At 43.7% G+C, this 23845-nt stretch overlaps 1 protein-coding gene across 3 annotated transcripts in view; it reads left to right on the top strand.

Annotated features, from left to right (window-relative positions):
• Positions 1-23845, top strand: part of ODAD2 (outer dynein arm docking complex subunit 2) — a 188608-nt gene that overhangs the window by 100554 nt on the left and 64209 nt on the right. For all 3 annotated transcript variants that reach the window (XR_013216796.1, XM_077268455.1, XM_077268456.1), the window contains exon 14: positions 6988-7098. Coding sequence is in view for 2 of the 3 variants with exons in the window: in XM_077268455.1 (XP_077124570.1) it covers positions 6988-7098 (111 nt within the window). In the remaining variant the exon portion in view is untranslated. The remainder of the gene's footprint in view (positions 1-6987; positions 7099-23845) is intronic.

Genomic DNA, 23845 nt, shown 5'->3' with positions numbered 1-23845 from the left:
AACGCACAGTGCGTCGAACTTTGAGGCAGATGGGCTACAGCAGCAGAAGACCACACCGGGTACCACTCCTTTCAGCTAAGAACAGGAAACTGAGGCTACAATTTGCACAAGCTCATCGAAATTGGACAGTAGAAGATTGGAAAAACGTTGCTTGGTCTGATGAGTCTCGATTTCTGCTGCGACATTCGGATGGTAGGGTCAGAATTTGGCGTAAACAACATGAAAGCATGGATCCATCCTGCCTTGTATCAACGGTTCAGGCTGGTGGTGGTGATGTGCAGCCGACAAATCTGCGGCAACTGTGTGATGCCATCATGTCAATATGGACCAAAATCTCTGAGGAATGCTTCCAGCACCTTGTTAAATCTATGCCACGAAGAATTGAGGCAGTTCTGAAGGCAAAAGGGGGTCCAACCCGTTACTAGCATGGTGTACCTAATAAAGTGGCCAGTGAGTGTATATATATATATATATATATATACACTCACCGGCCACTTTATTAGGTACACCTGTCCAACTTCTTGTTAACACTTAATTTCTAATCAGCCAATCACATGGCGGCAACTCAGTGCATTTAGGCATGTAGACATGGTCAAGACAATCTCCTGCAGTTCAAACCGAGCATCAGTATGGGGAAGAAAGGTGATTTGAGTGCCTTTGAACGTGGCATGGTTGTTGGTGCCAGAAGGGCTGGTCTGAGTATTTCAGAAACTGCTGATCTACTGGGATTTTCACGCACAACCATCTCTAGGGTTTACAGAGAATGGTCCGAAAAAGAAAAAAAATCCAGTGAGCGGCAGTTCTGTGGGCGGAAATGCCTTGTTGATGCCAGAGGTCAGAGGAGAATGGGCAGACTGGTTCGAGCTGATAGAAAGGCAACAGTGACTCAAATCGCCACCCGTTACAACCAAGGTAAGCCTAAGAGCATCTCTGAACGCACAGTGCGTCGAACTTTGAGGCAGATGGGCTACAGCAGCAGAAGACCACACCGGGTACCACTCCTTTCAGCTAAGAACAGGAAACTGAGGCTACAATTTGTACAAGCTCATCGAAATTGGACAGTAGAAGATTGGAAAAACGTTGCTTGGTCTGATGAGTCTCGATTTCTGCTGCGACATTCGGATGGTAGGGTCAGAATTTGGCGTAAACAACATGAAAGCATGGATCCATCCTGCCTTGTATGGAGCATCTTTGGGATGTGCAGCCGACAAATCTGCGGCAACTGTGTGATGCCATCATGTCAATATGGACCAAAATCTCTGAGGAATGCTTCCAGCACCTTGTTGAATCTATGCCACGAAGAATTGAGGCAGTTCTGAAGGCAAAAGGGGGTCCAACCCGTTACTAGCATGGTGTACCTAATAAAGTGGCCGGTGAGTGTATATATACACATGTTTTGTGCTGTTCTTCATCTATGCCCGGATCACCATCTCCTTTCTGAACCAGGTGAGAGTGACTACATGTTATTTTTCAAGAACACAGTCTGCAATGTACAGGACTCTGAAAATTCTCCTGTCGTCAACATAGAAAGTGATGCTTTAGATTGCAACTGCTCTTGATGTTTGTTAAGGGGGTTATCCAATACTTTATAACTATATATATATATGCTAAAGAGCCTAGGTAAAATAAAAATAAACGACCACACATACTTACCTCTTGGTCCAACCTTTGTAGCTTTCTTCTTGATCCAATGTTTGTTCTTCCTATCTTTCCTCCTGGTCTGACATTTGTTCACCTTACCTTTCCTCTTGGTCTGACACTTGTTCTTCATTACATTTCCTCTTAGCCTGACATTTGTTCTTCTTACCTTCCCTCTTGGTCCAACATTTGTTCTCTTTACCTTTCCTCCTGGTCTGACGTTTGTTTTCCTTACCTTTCCTCTTGGTCTGACATATGTTCTTCATTACATTTCTTCTTGGCCTGACATTTGTTCTCCTTGTCTTCCCTCTTGGTCCAACATTTGTTCTCTTTACCTTTCCTCTTGGTCTGACATCTGTTCTCCTTACCTTCCCTCTTGGTCCAACATTGTTCTCTATACCTTTTCTCGTGGTCTGACATTTGTTCTCCTTACCTTTCCTCTTGGTCTGCCATTTGTTCTCTATACCTTTCCTCCTGGTCTGACATTTGTTCTCCTTACCTTTCCTCTTGGTCTGCCATTTGTTCTTCATTACATTTCCTCTTGGTCTGACATTTGTTCTCCTTACCTTTCCTCTTGGTCTGCCATTTGTTCTTCATTACATTTCATCTTGGTCTGACATTTGTTCTTTTTACCTTTCCTCTTGATCTGACATTTGTTCTTATTTTTCCTCTTGGTTTGACATTTGTTCTCTTTACCTTTCCTCTTGGTCTGAAATTTGTTCTCATTTCCTTTCCTCTTGGTCTGACATTTTTTTCTTACCTTTCCTCCTGGTCTGAGATTTGTTCTCCTTACCTTTCTGCCTGGTCTGACATTTGTTCTCCTTACTTTTCCTCTTGGTCAGACATTTGTTCTTACCGTTCCTCTTGGTCTGACATTTGTTCTCCTTACCTTTCTGCCTGGTCTGAGATTTGTTCTCCTTACCTTTCCTCTTGATCTGAAATTTGTTCTTCTTACCGTTCCTTTTGGTTCGATATTTGTTCTCCTTATCTTTCCTCTTGGTCTGACATTTGTTCTTCCTTACCTTTTCTCCTGGTCTGACATTTTTTCTCTGTGTTCTTCCTTACCTTTCCTCTTGGTCTGATATTTTTCCTCCTTACATCTCCTCTTCTTCAGATATTTGTTCTCCTTACCTTTCCTCTTGGTCTGACATTTATTCTTCCTTACCTTTCCTCTTGGTTCAACATGTGTTCTTCCTTACCTTTCCTCTTGACTCAAGATCTTGTGAAATGAGTGGTGTGAAAAGATCAGCTTTGAAAAGAAAAAAAAGATTTGTGTTACTCTGTGGGGCAATACAAGTAATGCATTCCTTTTTTTTTTCTTTTAAATCTGGTAAACTTGCGCCACTCATCAGGATATCTAAAGCAAAGTGTAAGAAATCTCCAGTCAAGAGGAAAGTTAGATAAGGGCACATCTGTATAAAACCTGGTATAATTTTTTTACTACAGTATGTCCTTCTGCATAGGAAAGTATATAAAAGCTTGCCAACACATACTGTCCCAGTGTATGCCAAGGTACACTCTTTTACGTGCAGTGACACATCAGAGGTTTACATTGGGGCATACTCTTGTAGTATGCCTGCGATGCGTAGGAAAGCAAAATGTGAACACAGCCTAAAAATAAATGATGTAGTCATATTATTACTGTGGATATGTGCCTTTTTTTGTGGGCTAGAAAGAAAGTTTCAAATATTTAGCACATGCAAAAAGGTAAATTTGATTAGAGGAGTCAGATGGGAGCAACGATACTATAAGGTTCCTACAGTTTATACTCATAATATTGTTTCAGTATAATATCTAGTGAAAATCTGACCCGTCGGTTGTTCTGTCTTGGCACAAGTTTACAAGTATAATTGCGGTTTTATACTTTTTAATGTTGTTGAATTTCATTTTCCCCACAAGAATATAGAATAAAAATAGTACCTTTATATCAGGAGGAGACATTATTCTGTTTTTTTTTTTTTCATATACCGGTAAATACTATATGTTCATTCGAAGATTAATGTCCCCGGAAACGTAATACTACAACATCTGCGCGTGAACTAATTGAAACGTCTTCTGTTAAATCCTCCATTAGTGTTTATTGCAGAATACCTAGTTATAATGTTTCCGTCTAGGTTTTCGATAGTCGTGTTATTAATATTTTGTTTGGTAGTTTTATAATTAAATCCGCATGATAGGGTAAACGATAGATAAATCATCCGACCTCCCCCAAATAAATACCATACATAATGTATTATGCTTTGGAAAGTCTATCTTAAGCTGCTATAGCAATTTTTTGTATAAGCTTATTATTAAACGCCACCAAATGTGTTAGAATAATATTTATTGTCGTATTGTTTTTGCACTTTATTTAAATTAGTTCTAAAAAGATGTATCACCTTTATTAAATATATATGACATATTACACAGCAATGCGCAGGGATAAATGCAAATATGCTGCACTTTTAATTATAATTCTTTACAGAAAAAAAAAGAGAATAAGACGAGCAAAACAAGTAAATAAGAATACGAAATATCTGCAATTCCTTTAATCTGGTATTTGCTGATTCTGAAAGAAAATTATGGGTCAGCAGGGGTGAGAAAGGTGACAAATTAAAGGTTTTCAAACTTTTTTAAAGTTAAAGAATGAACTTTTGATGTGTCCTAAAGCAGTTAAATAGAACTTACTCATATACTTATTTCCAAAGGTGCCTTGAACTCCCATTAACAACCTCAGCCTCTGGTGTCGGCAGCTCGACTTTTGGTTTGTGGTCTACACAGGAGAAAGTTGTGATGGCGAGAGAGGTGACTGGCTTACTAGTCCATTTTGTTGGCCGCTCTGCTCTGTCTAGCTTAGCTGTTAAAATGAGCAGTTAGGCTTCTCAGTAGGTGAGGATAGAGCTGGTCGTGCAGTGGTTTGGTCAATCGATGGTTACTACAGGTTGTAGGCTTTCCGGAAGAGGTGGGTTTTAACACTCCTTTTGAAGGTTTCCAGGTAGGCGAGAGTCTGATGTGTTGGGATAGAGAGTTCCAGAGTAGGGGGGATACACGGGAGAAGTCCTGTATGCGATTGTATGGAGAGGAGATAAGAAGGGAGTAGAGAAGGAGATCTTGTGAGGATCGGAGGTTGCGTGCAGGAAAGTACCGGGAGACGAGGTCACAGATGTATGGAGGAGACAGGTTGTGGATGGCTTTCTACGTCATGGTTAGGGTTTTGATATGTCCAGTGATCTGGCTTTTCCTCTCAAGCTAAAACATCACATAGTACTCGGCCGTGTTATGCGCCAGTGTGAGCGAGCAATTAGAGGAAAAATGTCAAAGCTTTCTGCATTGTGAAAGAAATGACTCTGACCAAAATAAAACCCACTGTGCATTTTACATTTGTCATCAACTTACATTGCTTTTTTAACTTGAAAAAGTGTTGTGAACACCACCAAGAAAAATGCACCAAGTAATTAATCAGATTTCTTGGGTTTGTGGTGAACCTTTGCTGCTTTTTTACAGGCACCTATTTTTAGTCTTTCATTTTAAGATTGTGTTCCTCTTCATTTCTGATATGAACTCTTTAATTACAGTACATTTCTCATCGTTTCTCTGCTATGTACCATTCAGGTTTTTTTATTTTATTATTTTTATGTTTGCACAAAATAAAAAATAATGGCAAAAAAATAATAATTTGTGTCTACCCAAATAAAAAAAGTTTTGACAAAAAAAAAAAAGTATATTATTTTTAATCAGTGTCATTAGTTGACATTATCTAAAAATCATTAACCTGCTTCTTAATTTTATTTGTATGTGGGAATGCAAAATGCAAAATAACATGGAGGCCGGTAAGGGATTTATTAATTGGCCCGGATTGCCATTCAGGAATCGAGGAGCATTGGGTGACAATCCCTGGTTGATTTGTAGTGGAGATGTATCTATATGGACTTCTATGTTCTCTACAATTATTCTTATTTTCATTCTTTTTTTTTTTTAAGTTGAAGTGTGCTAGAAGCTTTTTTATGTATTAGATTATTATCACTTTTTTTCTTATTGTACAAACTAAAGTAATTAAATGGAATGAGTGTGCTCATCTTTTGTCTTCAGAAGGGCACCGCACACTGCCTCCCAGCCGTCTGCTCGCCAGTGGCGGTGCGCTCCTGATGATTGACAGTTCAGACCAGCGGCATCGTCACACTGCTGCTCCAAACTGCGCCCTTTCCCAAACTGCAAGCATTGGACGAGCACTTAGGCCAAAGGCTTGCAAGCACATGATTATTTGCTAGGAAACCGGCCACTTTTGAGTCTTCAGAGTCAGCCGGAACCCTAGTCAATGAACAGTAAAATGCCCTCTGTTCTTGAGAACGACGAGAATTTTTCAAAAGAGGTAAATTTTAAAGTTGAAACGTTTTGCAAGCACTTTGCCATTTTTTCCCATTTAGCCCATGTACCATTACATCATATATCAGGTTCCAGCCTTTGATGCAAACTCAGAAACTGAGCCGATAAAAGTTGTGAAAAATTAAAACTAAACATGCTATTGCTGTGTCTGTAAATGGTCGAATTATCGAAATGTAAAATTAATTAACCCGATTAGTAAACACCAAAATTAGAAAAAAAAATTAAAACACCAAAATTATGTTTTTTTGGTAGCAGCAACTCCTTGAAAAAAATGCAATAGGAATCAATCAAAATATCATATCTACACTAAAATGAAAATATTCCGTGTCTCGGAAAATGGCTACAGAAGCAAATTTTTTTAATTTTTTTTTATGTTTCCCGATTTTTTTCCCACTACCTTTACAAGTTTTATATTGCTGTAATTGTACTGACCTGGAGAATGAACTTCACAAATCAATTTTACCAAACAATTAATACTGTAAGAAGAAAGCCCAAAAAAACAATTGCGTGTTTTTTTTCATTATTTCACTGCATTTCAAATTTTTTTCAAATAGTAAAATGAATGGCGCCATTCAAAAGTACAACTCGTCCCACAAAAAAACAAGTCCATGCACGGTTATGTCGATGAAAAAATGGAAAAGTTATGGCTCTTGGAAGAAAAAAAAGCACAAAAACAGAAAATAGCAATTTTTGTAGCATGATGGCCCTACAAAAAACTGCTACTTACGTCCTGAGACTACTTCCTAGTGATTTTACGGACCGCCATCCATTCCTTCCTTCCGGCTGTGGATTTTTAGGACCCATAGACACAACGTATATCAACACTTCCGTATTCATCATTGTATCCAAGATCGAGAAAGATAATAACAATAAAAATAGGGATAAAATATGTTTAATGTTTCACGAGGTCATGACAGGTTAATAAAGAAAAGGCAATCCACCAATTGTAACTGTTTCATCATTGCTTTTTCTTCTCATTTTTTTCAGCCGAGTTACCAAGTTGCAATTAAAACGGAAAAGATGATTGAGGATCTTGTAAAAAATCTAAACAGTGAAAATCAAGAGCTACAAATGCACTGTGCCAGTGCCATATTCAAGGTAGGTGCAGAGAACGCCGTGCGTCGGCCATTCCGCAGGGTCTGTGTGCCGTATAGGTATTAATGGCAGATAAAGCCGAGCAGGGGAAATGTTCAATAGACTCCATAAGAACCATGTTTGCTCTGTCCACAAATAATGCACACATGCACATTGGTCCCTCAGGTGGCAATATTGTCAACCTGTGATAGCCTGGTCTAGTCTATCAGTAGCCAAAATGTTACATTAAAACAAAAAACAGCAATTATACAATCGGCATGTGCAATGGTATCACAGTTTTGATTGTTCACAGTGAACTGCCAATCAGGAAGCTGCATTTGCTGATTGGTTGTCTAATAGTGTCTTCTTGGAGAACAATGCTAGCCGTATTACTCTGCTCTCTACCTGTACTACATGTACTGTACTGCTCTCCACCTGTGCTACATGTACTGTACTGTTCTCTACCTGTACTACATGTACTGTACTGCTCTCTACCTGTAATGGACATACTCTAGTGTTCTCTACCTGTACTACATGTACTGTACTGCTCTCCACCTGTACTACATGTACTGTACTGCTCTCCAACTGTACTACATGTACTCTACTACTCTCTACCTGTACTACATGTACTGTACTGCTCTCCACCTGTGCTACATGTACTGTACTGCTCTCTACCTGTACTACATGTACTGTACTGCTCTCTACCTGTACTACATGTACTGTACTGCTCTCCAACTGTACTACATGTACTCTACTACTCTCTACCTGTACTACATGTACTGTACTGCTCTCCACCTGTGCTACATGTACTGTACTGCTCTCTACCTGTACTACATGTACTGTACTGCTCTCCACCTGTGCTACATGTACTGTACTGCTCTCTACCTGTACTACATGTACTGTACTGCTCTCTACCTGTACTACATGTACTGTACTGCTCTCCACCTGTACTACATGTGCTGTACTGCTCTCTACCTGTACTACATGTACTGTACTGCTCTCCACCTGTGCTACATGTACTGTACTGCTCTCTACCTGTACTACATGTACTGTACTGCTCTCCACCTGTACTACATGTACTGTACTGCTCTCTACCTGTACTACATGTACTGTACTGCTCTCCACCTGTGCTACATGTACTGTACTGCTCTCCACCTGTACTACATGTACTGTACTGCTCTCCACCTGTGCTACATGTACTGTACTGCTCTCTACCTGTACTACATGTACTGTACTGCTCTCTACCTGTACTACATGTACTGTACTGCTCTCCACATGTACTACATGTACTGTACTGCTCTCTACCTGTACTACATGCACTGTACTGCTCTCCACCTGTACTACATGCACTGTACTGCTCTCTACCTGTACTACATGTACTGTACTGCTCTCTACCTGTGCTACATGTACTATACTACTCTCTACCTGTGCTACATGTACTGTACTACTCTCTACCTGTGCTACATGTACTGTACTACTCTCTACCTGTGCTACATGTACTGTACTGCTCTCCACCTGTACTACATGCACTGTACTGCTCTCCACCTGTACTACATGTACTGTACTGCTCTCTACCTGTACTACATGTACTGTACTGCTCTCTACCTGTGCTACATGTACTATACTACTCTCTACCTGTGCTACATGTACTGTACTACTCTCTACCTGTGCTACATGTACTGTACTACTCTCTACCTGTGCTACATGTACTGTACTGCTCTCCACCTGTGCTACATGTACTGTACTGCTCTCTACCTGTACTACATGTACTGTACTGCTCTCCACCTGTACTGCATGTACTGTACTGCTCTCTACCTGTACTACATGTACTGTACTGCTCTCCACCTGTACTACATGTACTGTACTGCTCTCTACCTGTACTACATGTACTGTACTGCTCTCCACCTGTACTACATGTACTGTACTGCTCTTCACCTGTACTACATGTACTGTACTGCTCTCCACCTGTGCTACATGTACTGTACTGCTCTCTACCTGTACTACATGTACTGTACTGCTCTCCACCTGTACTACATGCACTGTACTGCTCTCTACCTGTACTACATGTACTGTACTGCTCTCCACCTGTGCTACATGTACTGTACTGCTCTCTACCTGTACTACATGTACTGTACTGCTCTCTACCTGTACTACATGTACTGTACTGCTCTCCACCTGTACTACATGTACTGTACTGCTCTCTACCTGTACTACATGCACTGTACTGCTCTCTACCTGTACTACATGTACTGTACTGCTCTCTACCTGTACTACATTTACTGTACTGCTCTCTACCTGTGCTACATGTACTATACTACTCTCTACCTGTGCTACATGTACTGTACTACTCTCTATCTGTGCTACATGTACTGTACTACTCTCCACCTGTGCTACATGTACTGTACTGCTCTCCACCTGTACTACATGTACTGTACTGCTCTCTACCTGTACTACATGTACTGTACTGCTCTCTACCTGTACTACATGTACTGTACTGCTCTCTACCTGTGCTACATGTACTGTACTACTCTCTACCTGTGCTACATGTACTGTACTACTCTCTACCTGTGCTACATGTACTGTACTACTCTCTACCTGTGCTACATGTACTGTACTGCTCTCCACCTGTACTACATGTACTGTACTGCTCTCTACCTGTACTACATGTACTGTACTGCTCTCCACCTGTACTACATGTACTGTACTGCTCTCTACCTGTACTACATGTACTGTACTGCTCTCTACCTGTGCTACATGTACTATACTACTCTCTACCTGTGCTACATGAACTATACTACTCTCTACCTGTGCTACATGTACTGTACTGCTCTCTACCTGTACTACATGTACTGCACTGCTCTCTACCTGTACTACATGCACTGTACTGCTCTCCACCTGTACTACATGTACTGTACTGCTCTCTACCTGTGCTACATGTACTATACTACTCTCTACCTGTGCTACATGAACTATACTACTCTCTACCTGTGCTACATGTACTGTACTGCTCTCTACCTGTACTACATGTACTGCACTGCTCTCTACCTGTACTACATGTACTGCACTGCTCTCTACCTGTACTACATGTACTGTACTGCTCTCTACCTGTACTATGTGTACTGTACTGCTCTCCACCTGTACTACATGTACTGTACTGCTCTCTACCTGCGCTATATGTACAATACTACTCTCTACCTGTGCTACATGTACTGTACTGCTCTCTACCTGTACTACATATATCCCACAATGCCATTTGTTGTGAGAAAATCATCTAGCCCTTTACTAAATGCTGTTATAGTGTCTGCCATTACTACCTCTTGTGGTCGGCATTCCACATTCTGACTGCTCTGACTGTAAAGAACCCCAAAGTTGCCAGAATTGTCTTTCCTCAAAATGTAATGAATGTCCTTTATAAGGTCTTTGGAAGGAATAAGTCATGTACAAGTCATTTGTAGTGACCACACATGTATTTATACATATAAATGAGATCTCCTCTGAGGCGTCTTTTACCTAAGCTAAACAAGCCCAACTTTTACAACCTCTCTTCATATGAGAGGCATCCATCCTTTGTAATGATCTAGCTTCCGCCTTTGAACTGTCTCTAAAGTTCTTTTTTTAAATATGGAGCCCAAAACCCGGATCCCATATTCTAGATATCTTCTTACAAGTGATTTTTAGATAGGTAATAATACATTGGTTATCACATGATTTTATCACTTTTTTTATACACCATAAAATTGTATCTGCTTTTGCACCTGCTGTCTGGCATTGAGTGCTGATACTCAACTTACGCATAACCATAATACCAAGTCCTTATCCTGTTCTGTAATCCATAGTATATTTCTATTTAAAGGGGTCGTCTGGAACTTTTATATTGCTGGCCTATCCTTAGGATAGGTCATTGTGGAGCCACAGGGGATCAGCGGCCGATAGCCGAATCTTCATGGACCAGGGATCATCCCACCGATGCCCACTCTCCTTTTACCGTGGGTATAACACTACTTATAAAACACAGGGTGCAGGTAAAACAGTGTGGCAATACTTTTTTTAACCACAAAACAGGCAAATAACACGTAGAACATTCCCAGCAAAATACCCAAGATGGTGCAAAATTACAGTCTCACTTTTCTGCTGACTCACCAGGATAAGAGCAGCTGTGACTTCAGAGTTTCCAGGGCTGATTATCCCCACCTGTGGCACACACATAGAGGAGGTAATGACAAGCTTAGGAAGCTGACAGTCCATTGAGATACAAGGCCAAGTGACCGGAGGGTCACAACTTGGCTTCTCCAAACATCTCCATGGAGCCAGGTGATAGGTGGATCCCAATCCTGGCTTTCCCAAACCTATCCATAGGGCTCAGGTGGCCGGTGGGTCCAAATCCTGACTACCCCAATCGTATCCATGGGACTCAGGTGACCAGTGGGTCCAAATCCTGACTACTCCAAACGTATCCATGTGTTCAGAGATGGTCAGTGGAGCAGATCTGTATTCTTTCAGCCGGCACCATGGTCCCCTTAGCTGGCATCCTGTATAATGTCAAATCTGTGTCCCTCGTGATGGAGCCATGATCTAGCAGCTGTCCTGTTGAGTGTTTCTGGCTGTGACTTTGTAAACAGTCTCTGCTTGTTTGGATTTCTGGATCTCTTGGATCTCTTGTTCTCTTGGATGACTTGTTACAGAGTCATATCTCCTTTTTATAGTTCACAACTGTTCTACAAGCCATCATTCAGGGAAAGGTGATGAGATTTACTTGCACTGTTTGATTAAATATAGTTTATCCTTCAATAGTTGCAAGTCAAAAAACTACATGGCCTGATTATAATGTATAATCAACATATCAGCAAACATAATTGTTTAGTGACCCTCTATCCCTGTTTTGCAAAAATAACAGTATAATAAATGGTAGGAGCTGATATAAGAGGTAAATCAATTTACAAATATCAATTCAACCTACAACTCAACATATAGATAACAGTCTATGCCTCCTGGCTCACTGAAAATAGACCTCTGGACAATTAAGATTGCATGCTGTGTTGTCACAGTCATCAATATCTGATTGGTGGGGGTGCAACACCTGGCTTCCCCACTGATCAGCTGTTCCCGGCCCTGGTAGCAGCCAGAATTGTGACGTTTCGGAGCTGCCAGCACAGCTGTGTCAACAGAATATTGCACATCCGCTCCCTATTAATACAAATCAAGTTACCTTAATTCTCTTAAATGAGACTGACCTTTTGTGCAGGGCCTTACATATAATTCATGGGGCCCCATAGCAGAAGTTTTAATTTCCCCCACTCCCCCCAAAAAAATTCTGAGGGGTCACAGAAGATATCTCACAAGTTTGCAGCACTTACTAACTAATCGAAACCCCTTAGTGTTCCCATGCACTAATGAATTCCTCTCATGACTCCCATAAAGTATGATTCCAACAAAAGGCCCTCCTAAACACACTATGATACCCCCACAGTGACCGCAACACAGCATGATTGCTCTCAATGCAGTTTACTGGCCGTCCATACTATGTAGTGGTCCTCCATACAGTAGAGTAACCCTCCATACCCTCCAGCAGTATCATGGACCCCACACAACCCTCCACACTGTATAATAGCCTGCATGCAATAAAATGGCCCTCAGTAGCCCTACAAATAGTATAATGGCTCCCCACATATCCTTCCAAACAGTATAATGAACAACACAGAACAGTCTACACAGTATATTGACCTCCACACAACCCACCACACAGTATAATGGACCCCAGCAACCCTCCACACTGTATAATGGCTTACATACAGTATAATGGCCCCCACTAGCCCCCAAACCATATAATAAACCTCCTCATAGACCTCCATGCAGTATAATTGCCCCCCACAGCCCTCCAAATAGTATAATGGCCCCACACAGCCCTCCAAACAGTATAAATGACCACCACATAGCCCTCCAAACAATACACAATATAATAGCTCCCTAAATAGCCATCCAAATAGTATAAAGGCCTTTCAAATGGTATGATGGCCCCCAAATAGCCCTTCAAATGGTCTGATGCTCCCCCAAAATAGCCCTTCAAATGGCATGATGCCCCCCAAATAGCCCTACAAATGCTATGATAGCCTCCAAATAGCCCTCCTAAAGGTGTGATGGCCCACCAAATTGCCCGGAGATTTATACCATCCTTTGGGGGCCGTACAAATTATCAACTTGAAAAGTACCTTGCTATATTTGCTCACACATTGAATTAACTCACCCCTAATGTGACGTCTGGAACTCCTTTTCTTTGGTGCTGCTGTAATGTTAGTTGTAATGTTAGGTATGGATAATGTTGCTACTCGTAACTTCTTTTCCAAGTTTGTGCCCATCTGGAATGCAGGCAACTCTTTGCGATGATAAGTTTTGTAAATAACTTGCAGCAGTACGTCGCACCAAACACAGATGTATAGTACACTGCAGGTCTCCTAACATTGGGAAATTCATCACTGCTTACATTACATTTATTACATTTATAGAAATCAAGCAGTGGGAGATCTGCAGTATACATCACATAGGAGACACCAAGACAGTATATCACATAGGACACACTGAGACTACTGTATATATCATATAGAAGACACTGATACTGCAGTATGCACATCACATAGGAGACACCGAGACTGCTGTATATAGATCTCATATGCAATAAAGAGAAAGCTGTATTTATTACATAGGAGACACCAAGACTGCTATCTATACATTAACTAGGAGACACAGAGACTGCCATATACAGTACATGAGACACCAACTCCACTGTATGTACATACCATAGGAGGCACCGAGACTGCTGTATACATCTCACTTAGGAGACTTCTAGATTGCTGCATATACATCACATAGGAGACACAGAAACTGCTAACATACAACACATAGGAGAAACCGATACATCTATACATACATCACATAGGAGACACAGAAACTACTGTGTATACATCGCATAGAAAATACTGAGACTACTGTATACATCACATAAGAGACACCTGGGCCGTAGTATGCACATCATGTAGGATTCACGTGGGCTGTAGTATATACGTCACATAGAATACACTGTGGCTGAAGTATATATATCACAGGAGACATGGGAGATGCATTATATACATCATAGTAGGCATTATACTGGGACATATGCATCACTTGAGCCATGGGGCTGCAGTATATACATCACAGCAGGTGACACGGAGACATGGGGTTGAGGTGCAGTATATACTGTAGATCACAGGAGAAGACATGTGCTGCGGATTATTCATCACAGGAGAAGACATGGTGCTGCGGATTATACATCACAGGAGGAGACATGGGGCTGCAGATTATATATCATAGGAAGAGTTATGGGGCTGCAGATTATACATCATAGGAAGAGTTATGGGGCTGCAGATTATATATGATAGGAAGAGTTATGGGGCTGCGGATTATACATCACAGTCGGCGTCATGGAGGCTGCAGCTGTGATCTTTAGTGGGACAGGAGAGCGCATCACTCTAACTTCGCCCACAAAGTTAATTTTGATGCTAGCACTGGTCAGGACATAATCTTTAATTGTATGTGCTGTAGTATTCAGTAACTCACAGAGCAAGAAGAAAAAATTCAAGGGCCGGCTACCGTCAAAATGCAACTGCCAACCCGAACACTGAGGTCCCCGGGAATCTGCCCGGTGGCTGGAGTTTTAAAGGTCATCGAGGCCTCGGGCCTAAGGTTCCCCACCACTGCTCTAAATGGTATGATGGCCCCCACAAAGTGCTCATTGATTATAAAATAAATAAAATATACTCCCCATTCCCCCACTGCCTGCTGCTCCTGTCTCTGTAGGGTGTAGTCTGAAGCTCTGCACATCTCAGTGCAGCGGGCGAGATGTAGTAATCGTGGACAGCTCCCTCTTCCATCATTACTATCAGCGGTATTGGCATTCAGGATGCTGATGTAGTTGAAAGTGTGATGCCGGGAGTAGGGTTGAGCGACTTTCATTTTTTTAAGATCGAGTCTGGTTTTGTGAAACCCGATTTAGTCCAGAGTCGAGTCGAGTGAAGTCGGCCGATTATCGCTAAAAGTCGGGGATCGACCGAAACACGAAACCCAATGCAAGTCAATGGGGAAGCATAGCCGGCAGTGAGTGGAGGCCAGGAAAACACCTACAGTGCACATTTTACTGCCAAAAACATCCATTCTTGTTTTCTGAAGCTTGTCAATCTTAATTAACTTTATAATAATAGTTGGGCACTGGAAATTGGGGGTCATTTGGCAAAAGTTGTGGGGGTAGGGCTGGTTCAAGGTTTTAGTGGGCCCAGGAAACATGGACTACGTCATGGCGGTGGAGCAGGGAGAGGTAAGTATTTCAACGTTGCAAGTGCTGTGATCCTGAGCAAGCAGGGGGGGCCCACTCGTTCGCATTGGCACTGGCACAGGGCCCCTCAAAGTACGGCGGTGTGTTTGCATGGCGGGGGCGCCTCCCACCAGCAGCGACACTTTTGCGTACTCTGAGTGGCCCTGTGCCAGTGACGTCGCCAACGAGTATGCCCCCCCACCTGATGAAGGAACCTGCACTTTCATCTGCACCTTCCTCTTTGTCCCTGTGTAAGGTGGTATAATATGCGGGAAGGGGAACCTTACTTTCAGCAGGGTCAGATTCTGGCTGTGTAGAGTACAAGGGGAATGTAGTGGTCTAGGTCAATGTACCAGCAGACTCATCTAGCAGTGGCTGGGCAATGGGCAGGATGATGAGGAAACAGATATAGGGCCAAAGAATAAAGTAGGCTAAATGCAGATCAAAATTGGTAACAGGACTAAACAGGCGGCATTGCTTTGTTCAGTGGAGTAGCAAACCCAAGAGCAGCAGACACTGTTTCAAGGGCCTAACCACACTAGTAGGCCAAATGCAGTTTAATATCTGATAGTATAGGCCGAAAGCCAGAATGTGGAAGCTCAGCTTTGTTCAGTTGAGGACAACACCAGGGAGGGGCAGACACCGTTAGTAGGCCCTAACCACCATTTTGTTTTTTAAAAAACACTTAATGAGAGCCAGAAGGTTGAAGCTCAGCTTTATTCAGTTGAGGGCAACACCAGGGAGGGGCAGACACCGTTAGTAGGCCCTAAACACCATTTTGTTTTTTAAAAAACACTTAATGAGAGCCAGAAGGTTGAAGCTCAGCTTTATTCAGTTGAGGGCAACACCAGGCAGGGGCAGACACCGTTAGTAGGCCGGAACCACCATTTTGTTTTTTAAAAAACACTTAATGAGAGCCAGAAGGTTGAAGCTCAGCTTTATTCAGTTGAGGGCAACACCAGGCAGGGGCAGACACCGTTAGTAGGCCGGAACCAGCAATGTGTTTAAAAACAGCAGTTAATCAGAGCCGGAAGGTAGAAGCTCAGCTTTATTCAGTTGAGGGCAACACCAGGGAGGGGCAGAAGCCGTTAGTAGGCCCTAACCACCATTTTGTTTTTTAAAAAACACTTAATGAGAGCCAGAAGGTTGAAGCTCAGCTTTATTCAGTTGAGGGCAACACCAGGCAGGGGCAGACACCGTTAGTAGGCCGGAACCAGCAATGTGTTTAAAAACAGCAGTTAATCAGAGCCGGAAGGTAGAAGCTCAGCTTTATTCAGTTGAGGGCAACACCAGGGAGGGGCAGAAGCCGTTAGTAGGCCCTAACCACCATTTTGTTTTTTAAAAAACACTTAATGAGAGCCAGAAGGTTGAAGCTCAGCTTTATTCAGTTGAGGGCAACACCAGGCAGGGGCAGACACCGTTAGTAGGCCGGAACCACCATTTTGTTTTTTAAAAAACACTTAATGAGAGCCAGAAGGTTGAAGCTCAGCTTTATTCAGTTGAGGGCAACACCAGGCAGGGGCAGACACCGTTAGTAGGCCGGAACCAGCAATGTGTTTAAAAACAGCAGTTAATCAGAGCCGGAAGGTGGAAGCTCAGCTTTATTCAGTTGAGGGCAACACCAGGGAGGGGCAGAAGCCGTTAGTAGGCCCTAACCACCATTTTGTTTTTTAAAAAACACTTAATGAGAGCCAGAAGGTTGAAGCTCAGCTTTATTCAGTTGAGGGCAACACCAGGCAGGGGCAGACACCGTTAGTAGGCCGGAACCAGCAATGTGTTTAAAAACAGCAGTTAATCAGAGCCGGAAGGTAGAAGCTCAGCTTTATTCAGTTGAGGGCAACACCAGGGAGGGGCAGAAGCCGTTAGTAGGCCCTAACCACCATTTTGTTTTTTAAAAAACACTTAATGAGAGCCAGAAGGTTGAAGCTCAGCTTTATTCAGTTGAGGGCAACACCAGGCAGGGGCAGACACCGTTAGTAGGCCGGAACCAGCAATGTGTTTAAAAACAGCAGTTAATCAGAGCCGGAAGGTAGAAGCTCAGCTTTATTCAGTTGAGGGCAACACCAGGGAGGGGCAGAAGCCGTTAGTAGGCCCTAACCACCATTTTGTTTTTTAAAAAACACTTAATGAGAGCCAGAAGGTTGAAGCTCAGCTTTATTCAGTTGAGGGCAACACCAGGCAGGGGCAGACACCGTTAGTAGGCCGGAACCACCATTTTGTTTTTTAAAAAACACTTAATGAGAGCCAGAAGGTTGAAGCTCAGCTTTATTCAGTTGAGGGCAACACCAGGCAGGGGCAGACACCGTTAGTAGGCCGAAACCAGCAATGTGTTTAAAAACAGCAGTTAATCAGAGCCGGAAGGTAGAAGCTCAGCTTTATTCAGTTGAGGGCAACACCAGGGAGGGGCAGAAGCCGTTAGTAGGCCCTAACCACCATTTTGTTTTTTAAAAAACACTTAATGAGAGCCAGAAGGTTGAAGCTCAGCTTTATTCAGTTGAGGGCAACACCGGGGAGGGGCAGAAGCCGTTAGTAGGCCCTAACCACCATTTTGTTTTTTAAAAAACACTTAATGAGAGCCAGAAGGTTGAAGCTCAGCTTTATTCAGTTGAGGGCAACACCAGGCAGGGGCAGACACCGTTAGTAGGCCGGAACCACCATTTTGTTTTTTAAAAAACACTTAATGAGAGCCAGAAGGTTGAAGCTCAGCTTTATTCAGTTGAGGGCAACACCAGGCAGGGGCAGACACCGTTAGTAGGCCGGAACCAGCAATGTGTTTAAAAACAGCAGTTAATCAGAGCCGGAAGGTAGAAGCTCAGCTTTATTCAGTTGAGGGCAACACCAGGGAGGGGCAGAAGCCGTTAGTAGGCCCTAACCACCATTTTGTTTTTTAAAAAACACTTAATGAGAGCCAGAAGGTTGAAGCTCAGCTTTATTCAGTTGAGGGCAACACCAGGCAGGGGCAGACACCGTTAGTAGGCCGGAACCAGCAATGTGTTTAAAAACAGCAGTTAATCAGAGCCGGAAGGTAGAAGCTCAGCTTTATTCAGTTGAGGGCAACACCAGGGAGGGGCAGACACCGTTAGTAGGCCGGAACCAGCAATGTGTTTAAAAACAGCAGTTAATCAGAGCCGGAAGGTAGAAGCTCAGCTTTATTCAGTTGAGGGCAACACCAGGGAGGGGCAGAAGCCGTTAGTAGGCCCTAACCACCATTTTGTTTTTTAAAAAACACTTAATGAGAGCCAGAAGGTTGAAGCTCAGCTTTATTCAGTTGAGGGCAACACCAGGCAGGGGCAGACACCGTTAGTAGGCCGGAACCAGCAATGTGTTTAAAAACAGCAGTTAATCAGAGCCGGAAGGTAGAAGCTCAGCTTTATTCAGTTGAGGGCAACACCAGGGAGGGGCAGAAGCCGTTAGTAGGCCCTAACCACCATTTTGTTTTTTAAAAAACACTTAATGAGAGCCAGAAGGTAGAAGCTCAGCTTTATTCAGTTGAGGACAACTTGAATTAGGGACTGCATACAGACTTAGCAGGCTGTCCCCTGTGTGGACCATGCATCCAATACATTAACCCATTGAGCCACAAAGGACACGTAACCTTCCGTGGCCATGCCTACAGGTCCATGTGTCTGTTGTCAGGTGTACCTTTGTCAGTGTAGGCCTATTGGAAGGAGGGACCGCAGACAGGCTTCGAAGGCCTAACACAATAAAATGGGCTGGCTGTAGGCACTTTAAAATTGGTTCCAGGGGTACACGGGCAGCAGTGGTCTGGTCAGTGGAGGCCTAGTGGAAGGAGGGACCGCAGACAGGCTTCGAAGGCCTAAAATAACAAACAATAGGCTCATGGCAGTTTTACAGCTGTTACATGGATACACGGGCAGGCAGCTTGGTGGTGAGTGGAGGAGTATTTAAAGTAGGGACCGCAGACAGGCTATCAAAGGCCTAAAATAACAAACAATAGGCTCATGGCAGTTTTACAGCGGTTACATGGATACACGGGCAGGCAGCTTGGTGGTGAGTGGAGGAGTATTTAAAGTAGGGACCGCAGACAGGCTATCAAAGGCCTAAAATAACAAACAATAGGCTCATGGCAGTTTTACAGCGGTTACATGGATACACGGGCAGGCAGCTTGGTGGTGAGTGGAGGAGTATTTAAAGTAGGGACCGCAGACAGGCTATCAAAGGCCTAAAATAACAAACAATAGGCTCATGGCAGTTTTACAGCGGTTACATGGATACACAGGCAGCTTGGTGGTGAGTGGAGGAGTATTTAAAGTAGGGACCGCAGACAGGCTATCAAAGGCCTAAAATAACAAACAATAGGCTCATGGCAGTTTTACAGCGGTTACATGGATACACGGGCAGGCAGCTGGTGATGAGTGGAGGAGTATTTAAAGTAGGGACCGCAGACAGGCTATCAAAGGCCTAAAATAACAAACAATAGGCTCATGGCAGTTTTACAGCGGTTACATGGATACACGGGCAGGCAGCTGGTGATGAGTGGAGGAGTATTTAAAGTAGGGACCGCAGACAGGCTATCAAAGGCCTAAAATAACAAACAATAGGCTCATGGCAGTTTTACAGCGGTTACATGGATACACAGGCAGCTTGGTGGTGAGTGGAGGAGTATTTAAAGTAGGGACCGCAGACAGGCTATCAAAGGCCTAAAATAACAAACAATAGGCTCATGGCAGTTTTACAGCGGTTACATGGATACACGGGCAGGCAGCTGGTGATGAGTGGAGGAGTATTTAAAGTAGGGACCGCAGACAGGCTATCAAAGGCCTAAAATAACAAACAATAGGCTCATGGCAGTTTTACAGCGGTTACATGGATACACAGGCAGCTTGGTGGTGAGTGGAGGAGTATTTAAAGTAGGGACCGCAGACAGGCTATCAAAGGCCTAAAATAACAAACAATAGGCTCATGGCAGTTTTACAGCGGTTACATGGATACACGGGCAGGCAGCTTGGTGGTGAGTGGAGGAGTATTTAAAGTAGGGACCGCAGACAGGCTATCAAAGGCCTAAAATAACAAACAATAGGCTCATGGCAGTTTTACAGCGGTTACATGGATACACAGGCAGCTTGGTGATGAGTGGAGGAGTATTTAAAGTAGGGACCGCAGACAGGCTATCAAAGGCCTAAAATAACAAACAATAGGCTCATGGCAGTTTTACAGCGGTTACATGGATACACGGGCAGGCAGCTGGTGATGAGTGGAGGAGTATTTAAAGTAGGGACCGCAGACAGGCTATCAAAGGCCTAAAATAACAAACAATAGGCTCATGGCAGTTTTACAGCGGTTACATGGATACACGGGCAGGCAGCTTGGTGGTGAGTGGAGGAGTATTTAAAGTAGGGACCGCAGACAGGCTATCAAAGGCCTAAAATAACAAACAATAGGCTCATGGCAGTTTTACAGCGGTTACATGGATACACAGGCAGCTTGGTGGTGAGTGGAGGAGTATTTAAAGTAGGGACCGCAGACAGGCTATCAAAGGCCTAAAATAACAAACAATAGGCTCATGGCAGTTTTACAGCGGTTACATGGATACACGGGCAGGCAGCTGGTGATGAGTGGAGGAGTATTTAAAGTAGGGACCGCAGACAGGCTATCAAAGGCCTAAAATAACAAACAATAGGCTCATGGCAGTTTTACAGCGGTTACATGGATACACGGGCAGGCAGCTGGTGATGAGTGGAGGAGTATTTAAAGTAGGGACCGCAGACAGGCTATCAAAGGCCTAAAATAACAAACAATAGGCTCATGGCAGTTTTACAGCGGTTACATGGATACACGGGCAGGCAGCTTGGTGGTGAGTGGAGGAGTATTTAAAGTAGGGACCGCAGACAGGCTATCAAAGGCCTAAAATAACAAACAATAGGCTCATGGCAGTTTTACAGCGGTTACATGGATACACAGGCAGCTTGGTGGTGAGTGGAGGAGTATTTAAAGTAGGGACCGCAGACAGGCTATCAAAGGCCTAAAATAACAAACAATAGGCTCATGGCAGTTTTACAGCGGTTACATGGATACACGGGCAGGCAGCTGGTGATGAGTGGAGGAGTATTTAAAGTAGGGACCGCAGACAGGCTATCAAAGGCCTAAAATAACAAACAATAGGCTCATGGCAGTTTTACAGCGGTTACATGGATACACGGGCAGGCAGCTGGTGATGAGTGGAGGAGTATTTAAAGTAGGGACCGCAGACAGGCTATCAAAGGCCTAAAATAACAAACAATAGGCTCATGGCAGCTTTACAGCGGTTACATGGATACACAGGCAGCTTGGTGGTGAGTGGAGGAGTAGTGCAAGGAGTGTCTGTCCCAGTACTCCCAAAATATAAATAGATGTTAATGTCTCGCAAAACAACCAAAACAAAAAAAAAGGTGGCATACTTAGGTACAGGGGTGGGCTCATCTACTGAGTTTCTGACATAGTAATTTGGCAGTAACTATTTAATGGTGCCAATATAGGACACAGACACAGACTACTTTAAGTTGCATCATAGATGTCTACAAATTTGTATTGTCAGTGCCAGACATTGAATGATGTCAGCGAATAGACTAAAGATTGGTGGAGCTGTGCAACATAATTTTGCACGTGGTAGAGCACATTTTGAGCTGGGGTAGGGGGGAACTCTCTTGAGGCCGGCGGGACCACCCCAGGGCCCCTCATGTTACAACGGTGTGTCTGACGTTGGGTGCGCACCACCACCGCCAGAGACACTACATTGTACTATGAGGGACCCAGTAGCAATGCCGTCAACCAAAAGCGAGCACACCCACCTCTTCAGACAAACAGCAGTCTCACGGGTGCTTGCGCCAAGTCGCGATACCACGGCCCCGTGTGGGGAGTTTTGCCATTTAGGGAGGTGTAAACATGTCGTATGCTGTACAATCAGCTGCAGCAAATTAGACATTAGAAAAGTAATTCACAGGCAAGAGCTTTTCATAGGAAAGCTAGGTGTCGGCCGGGCAAGGTGGGGCAAAAGATTTCGAAATCCAGTTGTGGTTCATTTTAATGAATGTTAGATCGTCAACATTTTGGGTAGCCAGACGAGTCCTTTTTTCGGTTAATATTGAACCTGCAGCACTGAATACTCTTTCTGATAGGACACTTGCTGCCGGGCAAGCAAGCTCCTGCAATGCATATTCTGCCAATTCTGGCCAGGTGTCTAATTTGGAGGCCCAGTAATCAAATGGGAATGACGGTTGAGGGAGAACATCGATAAGGGATGAAAAATAGTTAGTAACCATACTGGACAAATGTTGTCTCCTGTCATTTTCAATTGATGCAGCAGTACCTGTCCTGTCTGCGGTCATAGCAAAATCACTCCACAACCTGGTCAGAAAACCCCTCTGTCCAACGCCACTTCTGATGTGTGCACCCCTAACACTCCTAGTCTGCTGCCCCCTGGAGCTCGTGTGAGAACGATCACGTGCGCTGTGTGCTGGGAATGCCTGAAGCAAACGGTCAACAAGAGTTGATTGTTTGGTTGCTAATATTAGTTCCAAGTTCTCATGTGGCATAATATTTTGCAATTTGCCTTTATAGCGTGGATCAAGGAGGCAGGCCAACCAGTAATCGTCATCGTTCATCATTTTCGTAATGCGTGTGTCCCTTTTTAGGATACGTAAGGCATAATCCGCCATGTGGGCCAAAGTTCCAGTTGTCAAATCTCCGGTTGTGATTGGTTGAGGGGCAGTTGCAGGCAAATCTACGTCACTTGTGTCCCTCAAAAAACCAGAACCCGGCCGTGACACGCAACCAATTTCCTGTGCCCCCGGGAAAGGTTCGGCATTAAAAATATACTCATCCCCATCATCCTCCTCGTCCTCCACCTCCTCTTCGCCCGCTACCTCGTCCTGTACACTGCCCTGACCAGACAATGGCTGACTGTCATCAAGGCTTTCCTCTTCCTCTGGTGCAGACGCCTGCTCCTTTATGTGCGTCAAACTTTGCATCAGCAGACGCATTAGGGGGATGCTCATGCTTATTACGGCGTTGTCTGCACTAACCAGCCGTGTGCATTCCTCAAAACACTGAAGGACTTGACACATGTCTTGTATCTTAGACCACTGCACACCTGACAACTCCATGTCTGCCATCCTACTGCCTGCCCGTGTATCCTCCCACAAATAAATAACAGCACGCCTCTGTTCGCACAGTCTCTGAAGCATGTGCAGTGTTGAGTTCCACCTTGTTGCAACGTCTATGATTAGGCGATGCTGGGGAAGGTTCAAAGACCGCTGATAGGTCTGCATACGGCTGGCGTGTACAGGCGAACGTCGGATATGTGAGCAAAGTGCACGCACTTTGAGGAGCAGGTCGGAGAACCCAGGATAAGTTTTCAATAAGCACTGCACCACCAGGTTTAAGGTGTGAGCCAGGCAAGGAATGTGTTTCAGTTGGGAAAGGGAGATGGCA

This window comes from Ranitomeya variabilis, chromosome 6 (assembly GCF_051348905.1).
Source record: "Ranitomeya variabilis isolate aRanVar5 chromosome 6, aRanVar5.hap1, whole genome shotgun sequence".
NCBI lineage: Eukaryota > Metazoa > Chordata > Amphibia > Anura > Dendrobatidae > Ranitomeya > Ranitomeya variabilis.
This window is presented reverse-complemented; position numbering and strand designations above follow the sequence as displayed.